This window comes from Rutilus rutilus, assembly GCF_951802725.1.
Source record: "Rutilus rutilus genome assembly, chromosome: 15".
Lineage (NCBI taxonomy): Eukaryota > Metazoa > Chordata > Actinopteri > Cypriniformes > Leuciscidae > Rutilus > Rutilus rutilus.
Genome location: NC_140220.1, coordinates 19,096,309 through 19,118,489, shown reverse-complemented (window position 1 = coordinate 19,118,489; position 22,181 = coordinate 19,096,309). Strand labels below are relative to the sequence as shown.

Here is a 22,181-nt window from a genome sequence, read left to right as displayed (position 1 = left end):
TTTATACATTTAATTATTTATATTTTAATTTACTTTATATTCTTCCATCTACTCTGTATATTCTTTCCATAGACTGTAAAAAAATAGATTCTTTCTAACTACATAAAAAATAAAAGGCTTTTATTATGTCGTGAAGAAGAACGTCTCGGAGTAATGGCTTCAGAAGCGGCGACCTCTAACGGCACAACTGATGAAAACCATCCAAAAGAAAAAGACGGGTGGAAAGAAGGATGGTTATTTAAGAAAACGCGCTACACCGGGCGCTGGGAATTGGTATGGTTTCAAATCAGAGATGGGCAGCTTATCTATGGTTGTAATGAAAAGGTAAGAGTTAATGATGCCTTTTTGCTCATCATCATCATTGAGTCTCGTAGTCCTGCCGGACTCTTAAGAAACTTATAACAGTAATCAGCTTATCAGCATTAAACTTCAGCACACCTGCCAGAGTGGTGTGGATGCGGTCTAGTTCAGATACTGTTTTAGCCGGTTAAATAATTAATATGTAAATGCCACGGATTGAGTTTCTTCTCGCCATGTTGTTGTTAAGTTACCATGGCAACGCCTGCTTATGGATACGCTCTTCGTTATGAGCCTGTAAAGGCCCGTTCCCGCCTTTAAGATACTGTGCGCGAGCTCTTTCAAGTGATAGTTCAGCCAAAAATGAAAATTACTGTTCTTTAATTTTCGGAACACAAATGAAGACCGTTTCATGAAATCTGAGAGCTTTCTGTCCCTTCATAGACAGCTAAGCAACTAACGTTACCACTTTGACGCTTCAAAAAGTTAATAAAGAGACTGTCTATTGGAGAGACAGAAAGCTCTTAGATTTCATTAAAAATATCTTAATTTGTGTTTCAAAGATGACCGAAAGTTGGAACGACATGACGCAGGTGAGTAAATGATCATGATGACAGAATTTTCATTTTTGGGTGAACTATCCCTTTAAAGCAGGATGGATTCTGATTGGCTGTCAATGTTTTTTATCATTCATCAGCTAAAAAAAAAAAAAAAAAAAAAATCATCGTGATATCGTTTCTTTGTGCCATTATTATTGTTATAGTTATCGTCATTGTTGTGAACGGGCCTTAAAGGAATAGTTCACCCCAAAATGTAAATTCTGTCATCATTTACTCACCGGCGTCATGTCGTTCCAAACCTGAATTTATTTCTTCTGCTGAACACAAAAGAAGATATTTTGAGGAATGTCATTCCAAACTGTTGTTGGGCCCCATTGACTTCCATAGTATTTTTTTGTTTTCCTACTATGGAAGTCAATGGTGTCCATCAACTGTCTGAGTATCAACATTCTTCAAAATATCTTCTTTGGTGTTCAGCAGAAGAAATAAATTCATACAGGTTTGGAACAACTTGAGGGTGAGTAAGTGATGACAACATTTTCATTTTTGGGTGAGCTATCCCTTTAACACTGGCACACATAGAATTTTTTTTTTTCTTTTCCGAGTAGGCTAAGTGATGACAACATCTTCATTTTTGGGTGAGCTATCCCTTTAACACTGGCACACACAGAAAAAAATGCTTTTCTTTTCCCATCAACCAACGGTACACATTTTTAAACTGCTCCTATGTAATTGTTGTCTAGTCAGCAGAAAAGGCCATTAATCTGGTTGGAGCAAAGGTGGAGATGCTGGAGGGTGATGATGGGACATTAGGCTGCACAATCACACCAAAGGACAGCAAACGCACCTTCACGCTGCGGGCCGAGGGAGCAGAAGAGCAGCAGGCGTGTGTGACCGCCATATGTGAGGCACAGCTGAGTTCAGAACAGCACAGCGCCAAAGCATGTGTTGTGCAATAGACCCATGTTTTCCCACCATAGAGATTTTATAGTTTTCTACATCATATTGTTTTTACTTTCTTCTTGAAATGACTAAGAAAGATGCTCCTCTGATGTGTAGTCCAGACACACACTCTTTATTTTTAAACAAGTGAAACGTGTTTTAGCCTATATGATAAGATATTTTTGAGACATTTGTTTTTCAATAGTTCTACTTTATTTTTTCATTTTGTTTTTGAAAATGATCAAAAGCCAAACTTTTAAATGTTTTATATGTTATAATAAAGCACATTGCTTGTTTTCAGTGATTTATTACCATAAATACATACAGCTGAAATGTTAAATGTTGATGTTATGAGTCAGGGTTGTTATAGTTAAATAAAATAAACATTAACTGAAATCAAATATATAAGAAACGTGATCGTACTTTATTTCAGTATTTCTCATTTTTTGTTTAGTTTGTTTAAGTACTAAAATAATAAACTAAAGGCCCGTTCACACCAAGCACGATAACTATAAAGATAACGATAAAGATATAATTCTAAAAATCGTTCTCCATATTAAAGAATAACAGAGTTCACACCACAACTATAACGATAAAGATATGAGGAACGATATCGTTGGGATCACTTTCAGAACGATTTTTTTCCAGCTGTCAAACGATAAAACACTGACAGGCAATCAGAATCCATTCTAATTTAAAGGTCTCGCGCATTTAAAATGGGGCGGCGCGCGCGTGCTTAGAATAAAAAGACCGTTATCGGTCGTTGGTGTGGACGCATATATAGTTATCTTTATCGTTATCTTATAGTTATCGTGCTTGGTGTGAACGGGCCTTAAAAGTATGAAAACCTGCTTTTATTGCATGCAGGTGCATAATAATGGAGGAAAAATGAGAACTGTAGCAGAAATTCGAATACTATGAACAAATACTACTACAATTTACTATAAAACAAAAAAAAATGCATTTACTTACAGATGACTATTGAATTCAAGGGTTCACAAAATCACAAGTCCCCCTGTGGTGAAAATAAAGTAGGCCTATTCAATGTTGTTTATGTCTAGGCTATATGGTGTTTTTAATATGCTTTAAGAAAAAAAAAACGTGCAAATTCAAAAGTCAACACCATTGCTGAGTATTTTCTCTTTAAAACTGCAATGAACCAAAGACAGTCTCAAAAACGCGTTTTGAAATCGCTGGTGTATCTGACGTCACAAACTACCTTGTAACCAATCAGATCAACGTGTGATCGTCAATGAGTGGATCTCTGAGCTGGTGTGAGTGGAGGTGGGGCTAATTTGCATAGAACCGTGTATACTAAGTGAGGCAAGGGTGTAGAGTTACATTCAAGCTATTTTAAGGCATGAAGAAGAAAAAAAATTTAAAGGAAAAAAAACATTAAATATGTGATTTTGGTGATCAAAGATACGTTTTAAGATATACAATTATTGACTACAGGGGGACTTGGTCAGAGGAAGGTTTTTCATATGTACTTTTAAATTCTGGCCAGTAGAGGGTGGTGCGATTCAAATAAAGGGCTTTCACAGGGAAACCTCAAACTCAAATACCCAAACCAGTTTCAGTCATTCCCATTCACAACTTTATTAGAAAAGTTATATGAACATAATTGAAATGTTTTACCGTTATTTAGCTCCCAGGATATTGCATGCACTGTCCAAAAAGATTCAGTAGCCTATTTTGTCCTGCATGTAAAGAAATACAACATGAATTTAATGTAATAACAAGAGTGAGAAATGCCAGGTGCTGTGGAGACATCTGATAATATAAATATATAATAAATAATATTTTAATCTAATATTAAGTATAATATTATAATATATAAAACATATATTTATTTATTAAAAGCAATACATTTTTTAATTTATTTAAAAAAAAAAATAATCTAAAAAAAAAAGTCTTTGTTAATTAAAAAAATATTAAATATTGTTGTATTTATCTATTGTGATTTTAGAATTTATTGTAAGCATTATATATATATATATATATATATATTTGATATTTTCAATATACATTAATATAATAGCCTATAATACACGACTGGATGCAGGACATTGTGCAAAAGTGACAGAAAATATTTTTACAATTGTTGAAAAAAATATTCCAAATACTTGCTGCTCTTTTGAACTCAGTATTCATCAAAGAATGCTGAAAAATGTATCATGATTTCCACAAAAATATTAGGCAGCAAAACTGTTTTTAACATTGATAATAATAAGAAGAAGAAAAAGAAGAATCGTTAAATCATCATATTATAATGATTTCTAAAGGATCATGTGACACTGAAGACTGGAGTAATGATGCTGAAAATTCAGCTTTGATGACAGGGATAAAGAAAAAGGCTATATTAAAATCGAAAACTTTATTTTTATTTTTTATGTAACAATATTTCACAATACTGTTTTCACTGTATTTTCGATAAAATAAATGCAGCCTTGGTGAGCAGAAGAGACTTCTTTCAAAAACAAAACATCTTACCGAACCGAACCTATGCCTTTTTTAATGTTTTGAGACATTACAGACTTCTAAATTGACCTCAGATGTTTAGGAATAAAGTTTCTGACATGAAACGGCGAGTCATGTGTTTGACCCTCACTGCCCCATTCAGACGATTTAGCAGCGATATAAATTTGACCTTTGAGTGTAACATGATCCGCCTCTCTCTCTCTCTCTCTCTCTCTCTCTCTCTCTCTCTCTCTCTCTCTCTCTCTCTCTCTCTCTCTCTCTCTAGTTTCGGTCTGTGTGTCGAGCTTCAGTGTTGTTCCTGTGATCCGATCATCAGTGTTCAGTAGTTAGAGATGAGAAAGGACGCTCAAGTGGGAAACTTTATTTCACTTTAGTGAGTTTGAGAACTTGGCCGAAACTTTCTGAACATCTGAATAGAAGAATGGAGCCGATAACCAAGTGGACAGCGACTCAGGTTGTGGACTGGATCAGAGGTACGAACTAAATTACTTGGTTCTCGAATTTAAACCACTTTAATAATACACACTTCATTTAATTAATTTACTTTATGTACGTAAAAAATGCTATGCTATAGTTTACTTTACAATATACTATTGTCTTATTAACAGTTTAAGAACATATATATATATATATATATATATATAGACACATTAAGTATTTGCATTTTATTTTAAAAATAACACTGTAAAAATTATTTTCATTATTTATCACAACTTTTTTATCTTAGTCGAATCAACTTAGATGATTAATGTTGTTCAGATAACAATATTTTGAGTTTCTATTTATTAAATCAATCTCCTTTGTTGTATTTACTCCAATTTTTAATTTCAATGAACTAAACATTTTAAGGCAACCAGGTAACTCACTTTTTTTAAGTTAAGCAAACAATATATATATATATATATATATATATATATATATATATATATATATATATATATACAGTATATATGTTTTTTTTGTTGTTTTTTTGACAGTGAATAGTAACTTCTGTAAGAAACTATGATTACCATGGTAAATGTTTGTAAGGGCAAAATCTACATCCCTAACCAAACACAGAAACTCAAATGTTTATTTTTTCCTCCCAAAGCATATAATCGAAACTAAACTTCTGCCAAACCTTTCATATCCGACAACAGAGACCATGCATAGAGTGTTGTTTACAGTTTTGTGATACAACAATTTTAAGTTATAGTGTTTAATAGTTCAGTCATTATATTATAATTACACCATCCTTACATAAACTATCCACTGCAAATATTACAATATCAGTTGGTGGTATTGTTTAACTGTGGTTAGTTTTGGTGATTAATTTATCAAAAAAAAAAAGTGATACATTGCAGGAATGGAAATTTTAACTCCCTGTACATTATTCCATTGAAGAGTCAATCATTTATTTGCATATAAGCAAATTACTTAGTGTAGGTTGGACTTCTTGTTGTTGGTCATTTGAATGTCAATGTTGTTAGCACTTATTTCAATGGTAAACGATGTAATACATCATTATGGGTCATTTTAAGAACTGTTTTAGGCATTATTTCCATTTCCATGTCATTCATTGATTGTTAGAGTTATAGCGGATATGACAGTGATGAAAATGCTGATGAGGTTAATGCAACATATGTCATGAATTGTCTCTGTTAGACCAAACATATTACATCCTTGTTTAATTCTGGAAGTCTTGCAATTATTTGTGTGTTGCAATTATTACGTTTCCATACATGCTCTCCATCCTGCTCCAAATGCCTGAAACAACATAAAAACCACAAAAAAACTTTCACTTAGCAGAGACCTTGAGTAAAGCGTCCACAATATGAAATACCTATAATTCTCTGCTAACCAGAAATGTCTGGTCATGAGATGTGAAAGACTTCTGAGATGGTTTTGGTCCAAGCCATTCTCACACATCTAAATAGAGAGAACTTTTCAGCAGATGCATCTAATTATAAACTGAACCACCTTAAAGGTCCTTAAACCTGCTGTTCAGACTCTGGTAAAAGTTGGCTAATGCTAATGAAGGACTAGCGTATCTCTCCTGACGCCAGTTGGAGACAATAAAAGCTGCCTCAGACAATGCTGAAGTCAACAGATGTGATATACTGGGGTCTCTAGCATGGCTTAAAGCAAGTGTACTGATCTAGGACCAGCTGCCATCATTAAACTAACTGGATGAAAACAGACATATCAGTCTGTATATTTCTGTTAATCAACACTGGCTGAAAATAGAGTGCATTAGCGCCCGTCCCCTTTATCAGCGACGCTGGTTCCGGAAGTTTTTTCCTTTAATTTTTCCCATAGAGATTATTAAAAAGTCTTTGTTAAAGCGTCATAAGCTACGAACGAAGCCACGAGGTGAATCACAACACTACAAACTTTGATTTGAAGCAAAAAAGTTTTTGAAAATCGGATCAAAACACATAGGTACAGGACTGTGCGTTCAGTTTAGTGATGGGAAAGAACTACAATCCCATGAAGCATTGCGAACAGCATAACTGAATTAAAAAACGATGGAGAAACATGAAACTACTCATTTAGAAATGTTGATTATATTATGTAAAATCAATATACTTTGTTTATTGTAAAATACACATATATATTTAAAAATATTTAAGTATTTGGCGACCGACTCGATTACATCATTCGCAGTGCTTCATGGGAGTGGGCGGAGCTAAAGTGTGTTGCTTTTTTCGACTCTCTGATTGGTGTAATTTTCTGTACAGCATCATGGGTAATGTAGATGTTCACCAGGAATTCCACTGTTCAACATGATTATTTTAAAACTAAGTTGAAATAATGCAGGCTAACGGCTTCAGCAGAAGCAAATACCATTGATTAACAACCTTGTAGCTCACAGTAGGTTTGTCTTTTAAAGGTTTGTAAGTTATCGTTCAAAATCAATTTCCCTATGGAGAAAATGGAGTTTTATGTTCTAAATGTAATTTATTTGTGTGTCCAAGCAGAATTTTCAGCATCATTACTTCAGTCTTCAGTGTCACATGATCCTTCAGAAATCATTCTGATATGATGATTTGCTGCTCAAATAACATTTATTATTCACAGTTGAAAACAGTTGTGCTGCTTAATATTTCTGTGGAAACTGTGATACATTTTTTCAGGATTCTTTGATGAATAGAAAGTGCAGAAGAATTAAAAAAATATATAAACACTATACTTAGAGTTATATAGTTAATATATTTGGTTTCCCAGCGAATCAGTAAACGTCACAGATCCAGGACTCAAGCATGCGGCCTTGTGTTTACATTTGAATCCTGGAGTTACTGATAAAAACTAGCAGCATTACTAACCGTTACTGACTGTTTACATGCCCTCATGAGGTCACGCTCACACCAACCACTCACACACACCGGTTCCCAGTCGACAGGTTTCTGCACCCTGGTATGTATGTTATTAGCCATAAAAACTGTTTGCTTTTGAAGCAATCTGCAGGAAATTAGTGGATAATTAGCCAAACGTGACTGCAGTTTCAATGACATTTGGACTTAGCAATACAAATATGTTTGAGTCCCCTCCTCGGTTAAATACAATAAGTGCTGCTTTCACATTCTGTATCACATATTGCATATGTGTAACCCATATGCAATTCACATGAATCAGGTGGAGAAATACATTGGGCTGAAAATATGCCACATTGCCTGAAGCTGTTGATGTAATGATCTGCTATCGGCGGGAATCGTGCAGGAACACGCCCGCATATTTCACCAGACGGACATACTTCACTCAATACAGAGGACGAGTTTTTCCTTTCAGTGATTAAATCTCCTCTGTACATCCTGGCCACACCTTCCTGACATCATCACGTTAACACAGACTCATCGTTGTGTTGTCGGTTCATTTGGGACTCGTCCATGAATTGTTGTCACACATGTGTGAGTTGCGTGACTGCGGTTGGACTGTTTGTGTATCAGGCGGAGACGGCAGTTTCGTCTTTGTAAGCAACACTGACTCTGACTCATACACACACAGACACAAACACACTTTAGCTCCGCCCCATTCCAGTAAAGAGGAGACAGGTGACAGTCCTGGCAGACAAACCCCAAGGCTGTCTGTCCGTCTGTCTGTCTATCTTTCTGTCTCTATATATTGGTCTGTCTATCTGTCTGTCTATCTGTCTGTCTGTCTGTCTGTCTGTCTATCTCTCTGTCTATCTGTCTGTTTATCTATCTATCTATCTGTCTGTCTATCTGTCTGTCTGTCTGTCTGTCTATCTATCTGTCTGTCTATCTGTCTGTCTGTCTGTCTGTCTGTCTCTATCTATTTGTCTGTCTATCTATCTGTCTGTCTGTCTCTATCTATTTGTCTGTCTATCTATCTGTCTGTCTGTCTCTATCTATTTGTCTGTCTGTCTGTCTGTCTATCTGTCTGTCTGTCTGTCTGTCTGTCTGTCTATCTGTATGTCTGTCTGTCTGTCTGTCTCTATCTATTTGTCTGTCTGTCTATCTATCTGTCTCTCTGTCTGTCTGTCTGTCTGTCTGTCTATCTATCTATCTGTCTGTCTATCTATCTGTCTGTCTATCTGTCTGTCTATCTATCTGTCTGTCTGTCTGTCTCTATCTATTTGTCTGTCTGTCTATCTGTCTGTCTGTCTCTATCTATGTCTCTATCTATTTGTCTGTCTGTCTGTCTGTCTGTCTGTCTGTCTGTCTGTTTGTCTATCTATCTGTCTATCTATCTATCTGTCTGTCTGTCTGTCTGTCTGTCTGTCTGTCTGTCTGTCTGTCTGTCTGTCTGTCTGTCTGTCTGTCTGTCTATCTGTCTGTCTGTCTGTCTATTTGTCTGTCTGTCTGTCTGTCTGTCTGTCTGTCTGTCTGTTTGTCTATCTGTCTATCTATCTGTCTGTCTGTCTGTCTGTCTGTCTGTCTGTCTGTCTGTCTGTCTGTCTATCTGTCTGTCTGTCTGTCTATTTGTCTGTCTGTCTGTCTGTCTCTATCTATTGGTCTGTCTGTCTGTCTGTCTGTCTATTGGTATATATGTCTGTCTATTTGTCTGTCTCTATCTATTGGTCTGGCTGTCTGTCTGTCTCTATCTTTCCATCTGTCCATCCCAGTTCATTCCAAGTTCATATAGCTTATTTCATTCCTGTGGCACATGTAACTGCTGAGAAATGCCTCGGCTTGACTTGCAGCTGCTTACAGCAGGTGATGACTTACTTAAGATGACTTATTAGCAAGCTGATGTACTCTCATAACCTGACTCTGCTTTTACACTTCTTTATGGATTAGCACCACTTATCTATGAGTTTTAAAGGGGCCATATCCTACACTTCATATTTCCCCCGAAATATCCTATAATCATAATTTTAGATTGTGTTACTGCACCTTTACAGTTTTTCTCTGTCGCTTTGGTACATTTCTCGAATCATCCTCGACATTTGCAAAACAGTAAGTGCATTTCTCAAAACAATTCGTACAAATAGCAAAACACCATGGATTACCTGCAAAAGCCAGTCTCTTGCTCAAAATCATTAGTTCATCTCTCAAAAGTAAATATCTGTGTCAATGAACGTCAATGCCATCAGAATGACAAGTCCTTGTGTCATTGTGTACGGATAAGACAGTCAAAATGCTTAGTCATGTTGTCAATAAAACACTGCACTCTGTTACTATTACCTGATGTAAACTATGGCTTGTTTGGATGACAGTTACTGTATTGAAATGTACAAAGCTGCGCTTCTTCTGTATGCCATATATCCATTTCAAAAGTACAAATTTACACACTACTGTACGTGAGTTATTGATTGAAAGAGACTGGAGAGGATTCACAGTTACAACTTTACTAGTGGTCTGACAAAAAAACAAAACATTACAATATTATTGTGATATAGAAAAGAAAAAGAAATAGGGGCACAAAGGCGAAAATACAACATTAGAAAGGCAAACATAGGAAAGACCCCTTAGGCAGAACTTTGCTTTTGCATGCAGCACTGTATATATGCTTGACAATTGAAGGTTCATGAGATGCAACTTTGAGCTATTTCAGAGAACTGGTTTCTCATTGGTTGATCTACATTCTCTTCATTGGTGAAAGTCAAGATTCGCCTGCATTCGCATTCATCAATTCATGGCACATTTACAAAAAGTCTAATATAAATGTGTAGAAAATATGCTTGACAGTCTATGACAACTAGATCAACCATTTTGCATTTAATGACTTATATGATTAACTAATGACTAGATGTTTTGAGGGGGAAGACTATTGCACAGAGAACTATTTAATACATTTTGAGCAAAATGGCATTAGCAACTGATAATGTAGGAAACCGCAGACAATTGTACATAATCAATTGCATGAATGCACCAAAGCGACTGAGAAAAACTGTAAGACTTATGTATGATTTCTGATATATGTCGCATGTGAAATAAATCCTTTTTTTTATTATTTGACAACTGCAAAAAGAGAGTGTCCCTATTCAACAGTATTATTCAGGCACCATCAGGATAATTGAGTCTCAATGAGCTCAAACTCTCTCGAACAGGAAGCTGTTATGTCACTGCTGGAATTACCCCAGAATACACAAGCAGAGCTTCAGGCCGACAGCCGACTATATGTGGATGCTTTGTTGAGTTCTGGAGGGTCTGGATGGAGGAAATTTTCTTTTCCCTCCCTTTCTCTCTCCCCCACCCCCCAATACTGCCTTTGTTACTAGTCCCTCATCTCCTGCCGATGAAGAAGACTGATGTCACGTCACCATTAAAAGGGACACCAAAATGTACCAAATGTTTCTTTCATCCACTCTTGCTTTCCATGCGCACACTTGTTTTTAGTGGGTGAGGAGGGGCGGAGCTAACATTCCCTCTATTGACCCCCCAGGCTGAGGAATGTGTGCCAAACTTCACTTATTCACAGCTCAGACAACCGAGCACGTGTCCACAGTGATGAGCTGACCGTAGTGAAGGCTGGCTAAACAGTGGATACGCTAGTAAATGACAAGGCCAGCCAAGCTGAATAGGCTGTTTTGATAGTGAAAAGCTTTGTGCTATTTATTGCTAAAAAGCAAGATTGACTTTTGTCAAAAAAAACTAAAACTTGAAGTTTAACAATAATGGCTCTACATCTTTTCAACTTAACTATGTGAAGGCAGTTTTCACTTTGCAAGACAGTGAGGCATGCAATAATTCGGTTCTGCCTAAGGCCACATGCCTGGTCAAACAAACATGTATAATTTATACAGAAATTATATAACTATATCTGACCATTTGCTTAGGTTATAGGCTAAGCTATGAGGCTAAACATCTAGCTGTGTGGTAAGTTAGTGCACTGAGCGATTAGCCTATCAATTGTAACTGAGAGAAAAACAAAGAACGAGAGTTGTTTGCAACCCTTGTGAAAAAGAAGTGCACTTAGTTGTACAACTTTGAGAAAACCTTGCTCGAACGTTAGCTGGGTTGTGAGAGATTACTGCTTGTCGCAATCATGATTTTTCTGAAATCGTCTGTGAGGAGAGGTTTGCGCTTTGCTTTCAGCAAAAAAAAAAAAAAAAAGTAAAACGTGAATAATAACACTCTGGTTTAATGTCACATACATTTGAAGGTAAATCTATCTACCCACTGAGAAGTGAGGTTTTGTAAACAACATATACAACAAGGCCATGCACTTCCATTGTGTTGGTATTAGCATTACTTAGCTGGAATTAGCATACTTACATGTGTGTTTCTGGACTAGAGGGAAAAGTACATCTGGAGTATTGTCATACTGTTTCTTTGTTGTGCTTCCTAATGCAGATACAGCTTGGATTTTCAACAGAGAGGCATTTGAATGGTTATTCAATGGAAGGTTAAAGTGCAAGTGGCTACTTAGTGGTACAAAAAAAAAAATGATGTGGTTGCGATACAAATGAATTAATTCTCTTTTGAAATTAAGATATTTGTGGATCTACTTGACCAGGCACTAGGGAGGACAGTCTGTGAAGTCCTCAGTGTGATGCATGATTTGTTTTTGGTGAAAATATTTTGTTTGCATACTTCCCTTCTTACACTTCTTCTAAAGGGCAAAAAATGGACTGACGTATGATTCCTGCAGGCCTCGATATGGAGTGGAAGAGTAACGTTCGGGACCGTTTCGGAATCTTGGAAGAGTTTCAGTTGCACACGGAGAACAATAAACATTCTTCAGGTTTCCAAAGGCTCAGTAGGATAGCTTTGAAAATACACACTGCTACTGCCTTTTGTACACAAGCTGACTTTCTCAGCGCCCGTCTCTCATGGGAAGCAGGCCAGCTCTGTTAATGAGAGACTCCACCGGGACAGGGGACGGGGAGGGAAACACAGGCCATGGAGGAAAGAGAGACACTCTACTCTCTCATTTGTAACTGAAACGCAGGTGCTTCGGCTCTCTGATACGGAGCTTTTGAACTTGTTAGTCATTTGAATGTAAGAGGGGTCAGTGGATATGATTAGAGAGCTTTGCAGTGTCTCTTTCCCAGAGTCCCTTTTTTTTTTTTTTTTTTTTTTTTTTTTTTTTGGATAGCGTATTTAGGTATTTACTTTTTTTTTTTTTTTTTTTTTTTTTTTTGATATAACAAAAAGGGGAATACAGAGACATTTGAATCCATAAAAAAAAAATCAAAATTCTGCATCCTATATCACATGTAAATCATGTTTCCCAGAGTCCCTTTAGGTCAAGTAATTTCACTCGGCGGCCATCTTTGAAACGCCTCTCGGGCTGCTATTTCATTAAGGTGCAGATCTAATCTCTTTGAATGGGGAAACATTACATTCTCCAAAACTGATCACCAAGCTTATGATTACATGTCATATGTGACCCTGGATCACAAAACCAGTCACATGTCGCACGGGTATATTTGTGGCAATAGCCAACAATACATTGTGTGGGTCAAAATGATCGATTTTTCTTTTATGCCAAAAATCATTAGGATATTAAAGGTTGTATCAGCAATTTCTGGCCCAAAAAAGGCCCAAACATAAATGATCACATTCATCTAATCTTTCCTAATGATCCGCTAGCTGCTCGCCCCATAAGCAGGCCGTCAAAAAAACGCGTCTCTGTAGGCAGCCTAGGCTCTGAGATCTGCACACAAAAACAGATGTGTAGCCGTGCACGAGTGCAAAACCTCACAACACCCACCGCCTGTCGGTGATTGGTTGGAACACTATTTATTTTGGTTTTGAGTGGTTGGTGAAACCAATTGTTTTTGTGTGCAGATCTCAGAGCCTAGGCTGCCTACAGAGACGCGTTTTTTTGACGGCCTGCTTATGGGGCGGGCAGCTAGCGGATCGTTAGGAAAGATTAGATGAATGTGATCATTTATTTTTGGGCCTGAAATCGCTGATACAACCTTTAAGTAAAGATCATGTTCTATGAAGATATTTTGTAAATCTCCTACCATAAATATATAAAACATTTATTTCTGTGAGAGAATGCAGCACAATCACGAACATAAATGGACAACTTTAAAGGCGATTTTCTCAATGTTTCGATTTTTTTGCACCCTCAGATTCCAGATGATCAAATAGTTGTGTCTCGGCCAGAAATTGTCCTATTAAAACAAACCATACATCAATGGAAAGCTTATTTATTCAGCTTCCAGATGAAGTATAAATCTCAATTTCAGAAAAATTACCCATGTGACTGGTTTTGTGGTCAAGGGTAACATATTTGATAACTGTCTTATAAATTTAGTTTCTAATGCTAAATAGCATTAAAAAAAGCGTATTTTTCAGCAGCTAGTGCTCATGCGCAATCCTAAGCGCAGGTTCAGGTTAGTTTTGATATGAACAAAATCTCAACTTTCAAATTTGGTCCTTTTTTAAAGTGGTTGTATAATGCCCTTTTCACAAGTTGCAAAATATGTCTTTAATGTCCCCAGAGTGTGTATGTGAAGTTTTAACTCAAAATACCTCATTTTTATATAGTATGTTAAAGTTGCCACCGTTTTGTGTTGGATCCTTTAAATGCAAATGAGCTGCTGCTCCCGGCACAGAGGGCGGAGCTTCAACAGCTTGTGTCATTTTACCTCACACAGACATGCACTGAAAATTTCTAAAACTTTTAGCCTTTTATGTTCAAACCGGAGTCAGATGATGTCAAAGGAGTCAATGATGGAGAGACTCAAGAAGAAGTGACAACATGTAGAAGCAACAGGACATTTCTGAATGGTTAGATGATGAATGCATGTAGCTGATGTATAGTTATCTTCTAGTCATTGATTAGCATATTCTGTCTTGATAATCTATAAATCTTGTTCAGGGGGGCGGGGTTTATGTAAATTGTAGGGTTTGTGATGTCACTAACCTGGGAGGAATGTCATGTAGTCCCTACCAGCCGTTTGTTGTAGTCCTTAAAAAGCAATTTCTTTAAAAGCAAATATCTCGCTTTGCTTTGAACCTTGAGCATTGTATCTTTGCAGATGTTGTTTATGCTCAAACAGCAACATTACACACTAACTAAAGTTAGAAAAGTGAAATCATAATCAACCATCCCATTTAAAGAAATGTACCGTTTTGTGGCTCTTTAATGTGTCGTAACAGATTGCTGTAGCGCCTCAGTTAAAGCTGCTCGTGAACCGATCATCTCTTCCTTCTAGTTAATTTATAGCATCAAATAAACATGAATGAACATCAGAAGGAATGTTGTTTCAACTGCGGAAAGACGTCTGTACACACCGTTTTTCAAGTTCAAATCCACCGATGTTAATCTACTAACTCTCCTGACTGCTTAGTTGGACAAAATGGCGGATTTGGAGGATGGCGGATTGGTCAGATCGCCTGTCAATCAAACTCGCTGCGAAGGGTAAATTGGCTCTTTTATTTAGAAGGTGGGACTTATTCCACCATATTTTGCATTGCATTTTCTCCCATTCATAGTAATATGAGTGTACTATCTTTGTGTATATACAGTCTTTGCTGTTTCCCACCATGTAGCCCGCGTAAAAGAGCTCATGCATTAATAGTAAAAAAAAGTCCAACTTTCAAGTTTCCGAACTGCTACAGCATGAGATACTGTGAACATTATTATCTCAGCTAAATATACCCACCAGGGTAAGTGTTTATATCTGAGGCATTTTTCTAAACAAGATTAGAAGTTGTTGTCACAGGGATCCTTCTTGAGGACTTTTATTTTGGTCAGCTTTCAACAGATATCTTTTGATGGTAGCTTCCACTTATTAGTTAACATCCTAAAAAGTCATTATTTTATCAAACTCATCCTTATTTAGATTGATATGACATGCTGTGGCTGAAGAGAAGACTGTCAGTGAATAACGGTTTGAAATCCTCACACTAAGCTATTGTGGCTTCAGAAGACTTGGAATCATGAGAACATACATCGAATGGGTTATATTTATAATGCTTAGATGGTGTTTTCTGGTCCTTTTGGGTCGTAATGATCTTTTTTGGGTGAACTAATGTTTGATTTGAAGGCACGCAGAGCATGTGATCATGTAAACAGTTCTCCATCCAAAGACATTTGCTTTCATCTTCTGTTTTCTTCAAATTTCTCTTATGAACCGTGAGACTGTCAAAGCCCTAAGATTGGAGGAGCTGGAACTTCTTTCCAAATTATTCTGATTCTGATTTGGAAATGTATCTCTGTCAGAAACTTAACCTGCCTTTTCACTTCACCATTTCACCAGTTTACAGACATCCACACAGCACAGCAACTCTTCATCACCAAATGGTCATGTCAATCACACTGAACGGCACATGCCTGCATCCCTTTAGCCTTGCCAGATTATTTTACCGAAATACCCTGAGAATTAGAGATAACAAAAGCTGAAGTTAGTTTGCTCTCACTACATTGGTTGACCATTATTGCTGACTCTTTCTCGTATGCGACAGCTTTTCTCTGCTGGTTCCATTGACACTGTGTCTCTCTTTTTGAGCTCAGAAAATGCAGCTGTTGTCTCTCAGTGGGGGTATTCAGGAGTCCCTAACTCTGCCCTTTGACCCCTCTTTGCCTCCTTTTCTCACTTTCTCTTTGATTTTAAAAGGGGCTTCTACCCCCCACAAAGAGCCACTTTTTATACTGCGGTCCCGCAAACAGAGGACAGAAGGCTGTTTTGAGCTCACCTCCCCTTCAGACAAGAGTTTCAGCTAAAACTGAGAGGATGAAAGCTTTAACTGTGTCTTTTCCAAACTTGGTAGTAATAAGTTGTAGTTAAGACTAGTTAATTGTGAGAATTGGACCCTAATCTAAAGTGTGACTAAAATAATATGTAGAAAATATGCATAAAATGCATAAAGCCTAAGTTGTAATGAAGCCTAAACTGCAAAAAAGAAAAAGGTGTAGGATTTATTTTGAAATGGTTTTCATTCAGAAATTGCTATAAAACAAACGACTACAATGAAACGGCAAGTAACGCACTGAATTAAGCATGAAATTTTGAAGTTGAAAGTCTGAAATAGTATTTCAATTATTTCAATATGAAACATAATCTTTATTTTCAATTTGCAGTGTATTTTAAGGATAATTTTGCTTTGTGACTAGAGCAGTCAATCAAACTTCAAACAAATTAATACATGATATGGCGATTAATTCGATTACTGTTTAATTAAATATGATGGTGGAATTTCAAGCATTAATTGCTCATTTGGTAAGAAAATTCCTTTTTATGGAATTTACGCACAGCTCAGTGGGCACGATTTGCTTTAGGATTTTTTTTGTAATTCTAACAATTTTGAGCAATGATTCTAATGACTGTAATACAATATACTATATTTAATTGAAATCAGCATATAACATACACAATGATGAACACTTTACAATATAAATCTTATTTTTTGCATTACAGTTATAAGTGTGAATTTTATAATATTTTTATAGTTATATAAAATTGTGTATATGTTTTATATATGTATTATTTAATTATTATTATTATTATCTTATTTATTCATTATTAATATAAAATGTAATTTCTTATTACTGTCGTTTTGACTTTTAGGTGAAATATGGCCCAGACTCTGTGATATTTGTTTGTGATATTCAGCCATTTATGCCAACCCTTATATTTATTATTTTCCCTCTCATTTCAGCTGTACATGAGATCATATGAAAGGGTTAAATTGACATAATTTTCTCTGGGAAATCACAGGCTAAGTTGCCAAGAGACGAGTTTTTCAGCAACATGCTGTGCCATCTGTCAGACACAACTCATGTGCCGATTGTGTGTTTGTGGAAGTAACGCCAGCATGGCTGCATTTTCTCACACACATGGAGTTCACTCACATAAACCACAGGACAGTGTGATCTTGCTTTATTCCTTTACTCCTATATCACAATGATCTGATCTCAGATCAGCTAACTGGCACTTGTACATGAGAAACACTGAGAAGCGGGACTCTTCAGACTAGTGCAAATGTCTTATATTGACTCAACGTCTCAATGTTTGCACAGACACTTGTGGTGTCAAAACACATGCGGATCCACGCTCACTCCCTGAAAGAGTTTCTTTGTGTTCTGTCTCCCTCATTCTCACTTTCTGTCTGTCTGTCAGGGCTGGACGACAGTCTCCAGCAGTATGTTTCTAACTTCGAGAGAGAGAAGATCGATGGAGAGCAGCTTCTGAAGATTTCGCATCAGGATCTGGAGGAGCTGGCGGTGACCCGTGTAGGACATCAGGAACTGATTCTGGAGGCTGTGGATCTCCTCTGTGCATTGGTCAGTACTTTATCTGCCCAACAGCTCACTCCCGTCCAATCAGATGCTGTTTTCCTGCCACACATCCAATTAGATTTCTCAGAGAGATGGTATATGATATATATATATATATATATATATATATATATATATATATATATATATACAGTATATATATATATATATATATATATATATATATATATATATATACATATATACTCAGCATTTTCACTGGCCACAATTTTGACATGAGGGGCTTTTTATAGATCTTAGAACTATTGGCGGAAGTTCCCGTTTTTGGCGTGTTCGCACCGCAGGAACTAGAAACTTTTGGAGGAACTAATTGAGCTCCTACTTCAGAGTAGAGTCTAACTCAGCACTATAGGAACTATCAGTTATGTCAGTGTACGCTGATTGGCCGAACGCACGCGAAAAACCAGCACCCGCCATTTTTAAAAAGGCAGTGTAAACACTCAGATTATAGCATATACAGTATATGTATATTTATTCTACGAACTAACTCTGTGAACATGCAAAACAGTGATAGTTGGACCTCTCAACCTTGAGGAGAAAATCCAACACAACTTTGGACCAAGCAAAACATGATTATGAATTTCTGCTCTGTTAGCAACATTGGACATAAACCACACGGCATACGCTAATACCTTTGCAATGGAAGTGAATCAATCAAAACTAACTTGAGCTGGACAATAACTTTATTCTAGAGCTGCTGTAAAGCCTAAACAATCTGTTACAGTAATTTCCTATTTTCACTGTAAAGCTGCTTTGAAACAATCCATATTGTTAAAATGGCTATATAAATGAAAGTGACTTGACTTCATATTTTTTCATATAACTGTTATACAAATAAAGTAGACAGTATATCTAATAACGTATTTGACAGGACTGTTAAACAGATCATAAACTGATGGAGAATGTGAGTGCTGCGTGCTCAGGCTCTGGCGTTCTCAGCGCCGTCAAAATAAAAGTCCCCCTCGCGGTCAAAATAAAAGTCACAATAACAAGCGCGGCTTACATCACAGTGGTGCAAATGCAACCAGGAAAATGGCCCTAGGACCTAATGGCCCTAGGTAGATCTGAGTTCCTAGATCTACCCGGTGTGAAAGCCCCTACATACCATAGGGAAAAACTGCCATATAAATATTTTTAATATAATTTGGCAGCAGGTATATTAGGCTGCTGTCACTTTAAGAGCTGAAGCACGGATCCATTATACTGTTATACATGCATTTGCTTTCTCAACTGTTTCCATTCATATAAATCAAAACTGACTATGTTTACGTAAATACTTGCCAAGACAGGCATTTTGACATTATTTTGTGTGTATTTAACTGTTTAAGCGCAAAAAGCAGCGAAAAAGAAGTTTAGTACTGAGAGAAACGAGAAAACGAATTATTATAATGTGTGCATGATTTAGTCCTGGGAACGAATTGTTAATTTGTGGCCTCTATACTTTTTTTCCCGGCTTCAGTATATTTCTGCTTCCGCATAAAAATATAAAAAAGCTAATTGTGACTTTTTATCTAACAATTCTGACTTTTCTCTCACAATTGTGAATTTGTGAGTTTATATCTTGTGATTCTGACTTTTTCCCTCAGAATTGTGTTTACAATTCGAAATTCTATATATTATATTTTTTTCACGCATTTTTAGATAACTGATCTGCCGGCATACACATGCAGAATTCTGAGTTTAAAAAAAGTCTGAATTGCGAGATGTAAACTGAGAATTGTGAGAAAGAATTTTCAGAGTTACATCTCGCAATTCTGAGAAAGAATCATTGGTCAGATTTTCTTTTGTGTGTGTGAATAATTAAAAGGATCGTCACATGTTTGTGAGTTGGACTAAAGTGGTTGAGCTATGGTTGTAGCCATTGATGCAGGAGTAGTATAGTGTGCTATTCCAAGCATTGCCAAAGTGACCATTGCCAAGCACATTATTTTCTCTAAAGAGCCTAATTACAGTAACTCACATGCCTCTAAAATGACCGTATTTTACTGTTAATCAGGCCACATAAATCTGTTGACAATAAACAACTGTTTGAACACAAGTAGCTTAACATTCTGACACAAATGGCCTCATCTAACATTCAAGAGAACTTTCTCGCCAGCGTGAGCTGTGTTATAGGTGGAGACTGCCATGAACAGGAAAGCAGAGATTTCCCAGGCATTCCGATCAGCTGTTCGCTCTCGCTTCCTTCCCTAAATGTCCTCTTGACTTCCCCCACTCTCTTTTTTTCCCCTTTCAGACAGTTTTAATGACCAGAAAGTGCACCTTAAAAACACATGGTGGACTAGATGAACATTCTGCCTATATTAAACTGAGGGTGTGTGTGGATCGTTGTAAGTTGTAGGCAGTGCTGATTCTTATCGCATAACCCGTGCTATAGCTGTCGCTCTGTCCCAACATTGTGCTGGATATGAATAGGGAGGGTCAGTTGGAACAAATAGTGTCCACTGTGTCCATTCAGAGACCACTCTTTCAGGACAGGAGACTGACACAGGACTTTATAATAGGAGACTGCACCATGAAGAGACACTGATTAGACACTTTCTATTCTATCTAAATTTTTCTGTGCAATTTGTTTGTACGTTCAAATGGTACTTTTTAAATAACGAAGCTTATATGTAACACTATCAAATGTGTCTTAAAGGGAAAGTTCACCCACAAATTATTTACACCCCCCCCCCCCATGAAGTGATGCACAATTAAATAAAATGTAGCCTATACACATCCAATTTTGACTAAAAGTCTTTAACATTGACAATAATCAATATAGTACCAAACAACTCAGTTTGACTATGATCTCTTTTAGTGCTCCACAGAGGAAAGAAATGCAGGTCATACAGGTTTTTAATTTAATTGTCCACTTTCTACTGACCATAAGTAACTTTACAACTACAGGTCAACTTATTCTACTAACCCGAACCCTAGTGTCTAACACTTACCTAACAATACACTAACAAGAGTTAGTTGACATGTAGTTGGAAAGTTACTTATAGTTAGTGAAATATCTAAAGTGGACCATTGATAAAGTGTTACCTAATAATTTAATAACACTTTTAAAACTAATCTAGAACTAACTAATAATCTTAGAGTGGTGCATATTGGTCATGGCATAGTTTTTTTTGTTATTAACTATTTGCATCTATGTCTGATTTTATTTAAACAATCATATATTCAGAATGCTTTTATTCAAATGGCTTAGAATCAGCATAAATCTGTTCGTTGTGAAAATTCAATTTATTCCGGTTAAAAGTATAAACAGCTAGCTGTGAAACCAGCAGTATTTATAAAGTTAAAATGCATGAGATTGAAATAATTCAGTTTTATTGATGATAAATATATAAACACCGTGATTGTGTATTTAAAACACATTCCGTTTATTAGTACTATTGCAGAACTCTTATCTGTTTCATACCCATTTCATTCATGTATGACTTATAAATATGCATCACATTAAGTTGAATCCAAATATATGAAAATTGTATATGCAATTTAAATATTTTGGGGGGTTTAGTTTTAGTGCTTTATTTTGTATTTGTTTTGACGAAGTAGTATAGAACTTTAATATAATAATATCATAATCAAAATGATTACATAAAAAGGAATCAGGAAAACACAACCACCATAAACATAAACGCAAGACAAAACAATGTTGCTAACAAAAGTTGTTTTGTTAACCTTGCTTTTTGTCCCAAAATTGTCCAAATGTTGTCCCAACTTACCAAATTGAGTTATCTGAACTGAGGAAATTGAGGGCTTAAATACACAAGATATCAAAAGATACACAAAAGATAATCAACGGAACAGGGAACAGGTGTGAACTAATCAGGAAACCATGACAACTAATTAATGAATGGGAACTAGAAACTAAACAGACCAAGACATGGCCTCATCAATATTGTCAGACAAGACAATATTGATGGATCATTATTTTATGGTGTTTTTTGGAGTTTATGTTTGGAACCACATGAGGGTGAGCAAATGACAGTGGGTGAACTAATCATGAACTAGGCGAGCTATACATCTCTCCATAATTGCACAAAAGGTGTGTTTCTTTGTAAGAATATGCCTGCAGCAAAAAATAAAAGGAAGGTTTGTGGTTTGATGTTGTATGTTGGAGCTCTACCTGTTAGACCGGGTTGCTGTTTACAAGAAAAGTTTTACCGTTTTCCGTTTATATGTCACCTGTTCTAAGCAGTGGTGAGCGGAGAACCACAGAGGAGCTGTAGCATGAAGGCTGTAACAGACATTGCGGTTTTG

At 36.5% G+C, this 22,181-nt stretch overlaps 1 protein-coding gene and 1 long non-coding RNA gene across 3 annotated transcripts in view; both read left to right on the top strand.

The window, feature by feature from the left end:
* Positions 1-213: 213 nt before the first annotated feature.
* Positions 214-1,707, top strand: LOC311305413. The gene is made up of 3 exons (XR_014630009.1): positions 214-324; positions 1,466-1,495; positions 1,601-1,707. It is a non-coding gene; the product is annotated as an uncharacterized lncRNA (long non-coding RNA).
* Positions 1,708-4,432: 2,725 nt separating this feature from the next.
* The window catches only part of cnksr3 (cnksr family member 3), a 36,400-nt gene continuing 18,651 nt past the window's right edge, over positions 4,433-22,181 (top strand). The window contains exons 1-2 of one of the 2 annotated variants that reach the window (XM_084433083.1): positions 4,433-4,753; positions 17,749-17,912. In XM_084433083.1, the coding sequence (XP_084289209.1) occupies positions 4,702-4,753; positions 17,749-17,912 (216 nt within the window). In that variant the 5' untranslated portion in view covers positions 4,433-4,701. The remainder of the gene's footprint in view (positions 4,754-17,748; positions 17,913-22,181) is intronic. The other variant, XM_084433084.1, reaches the window with a different exon arrangement.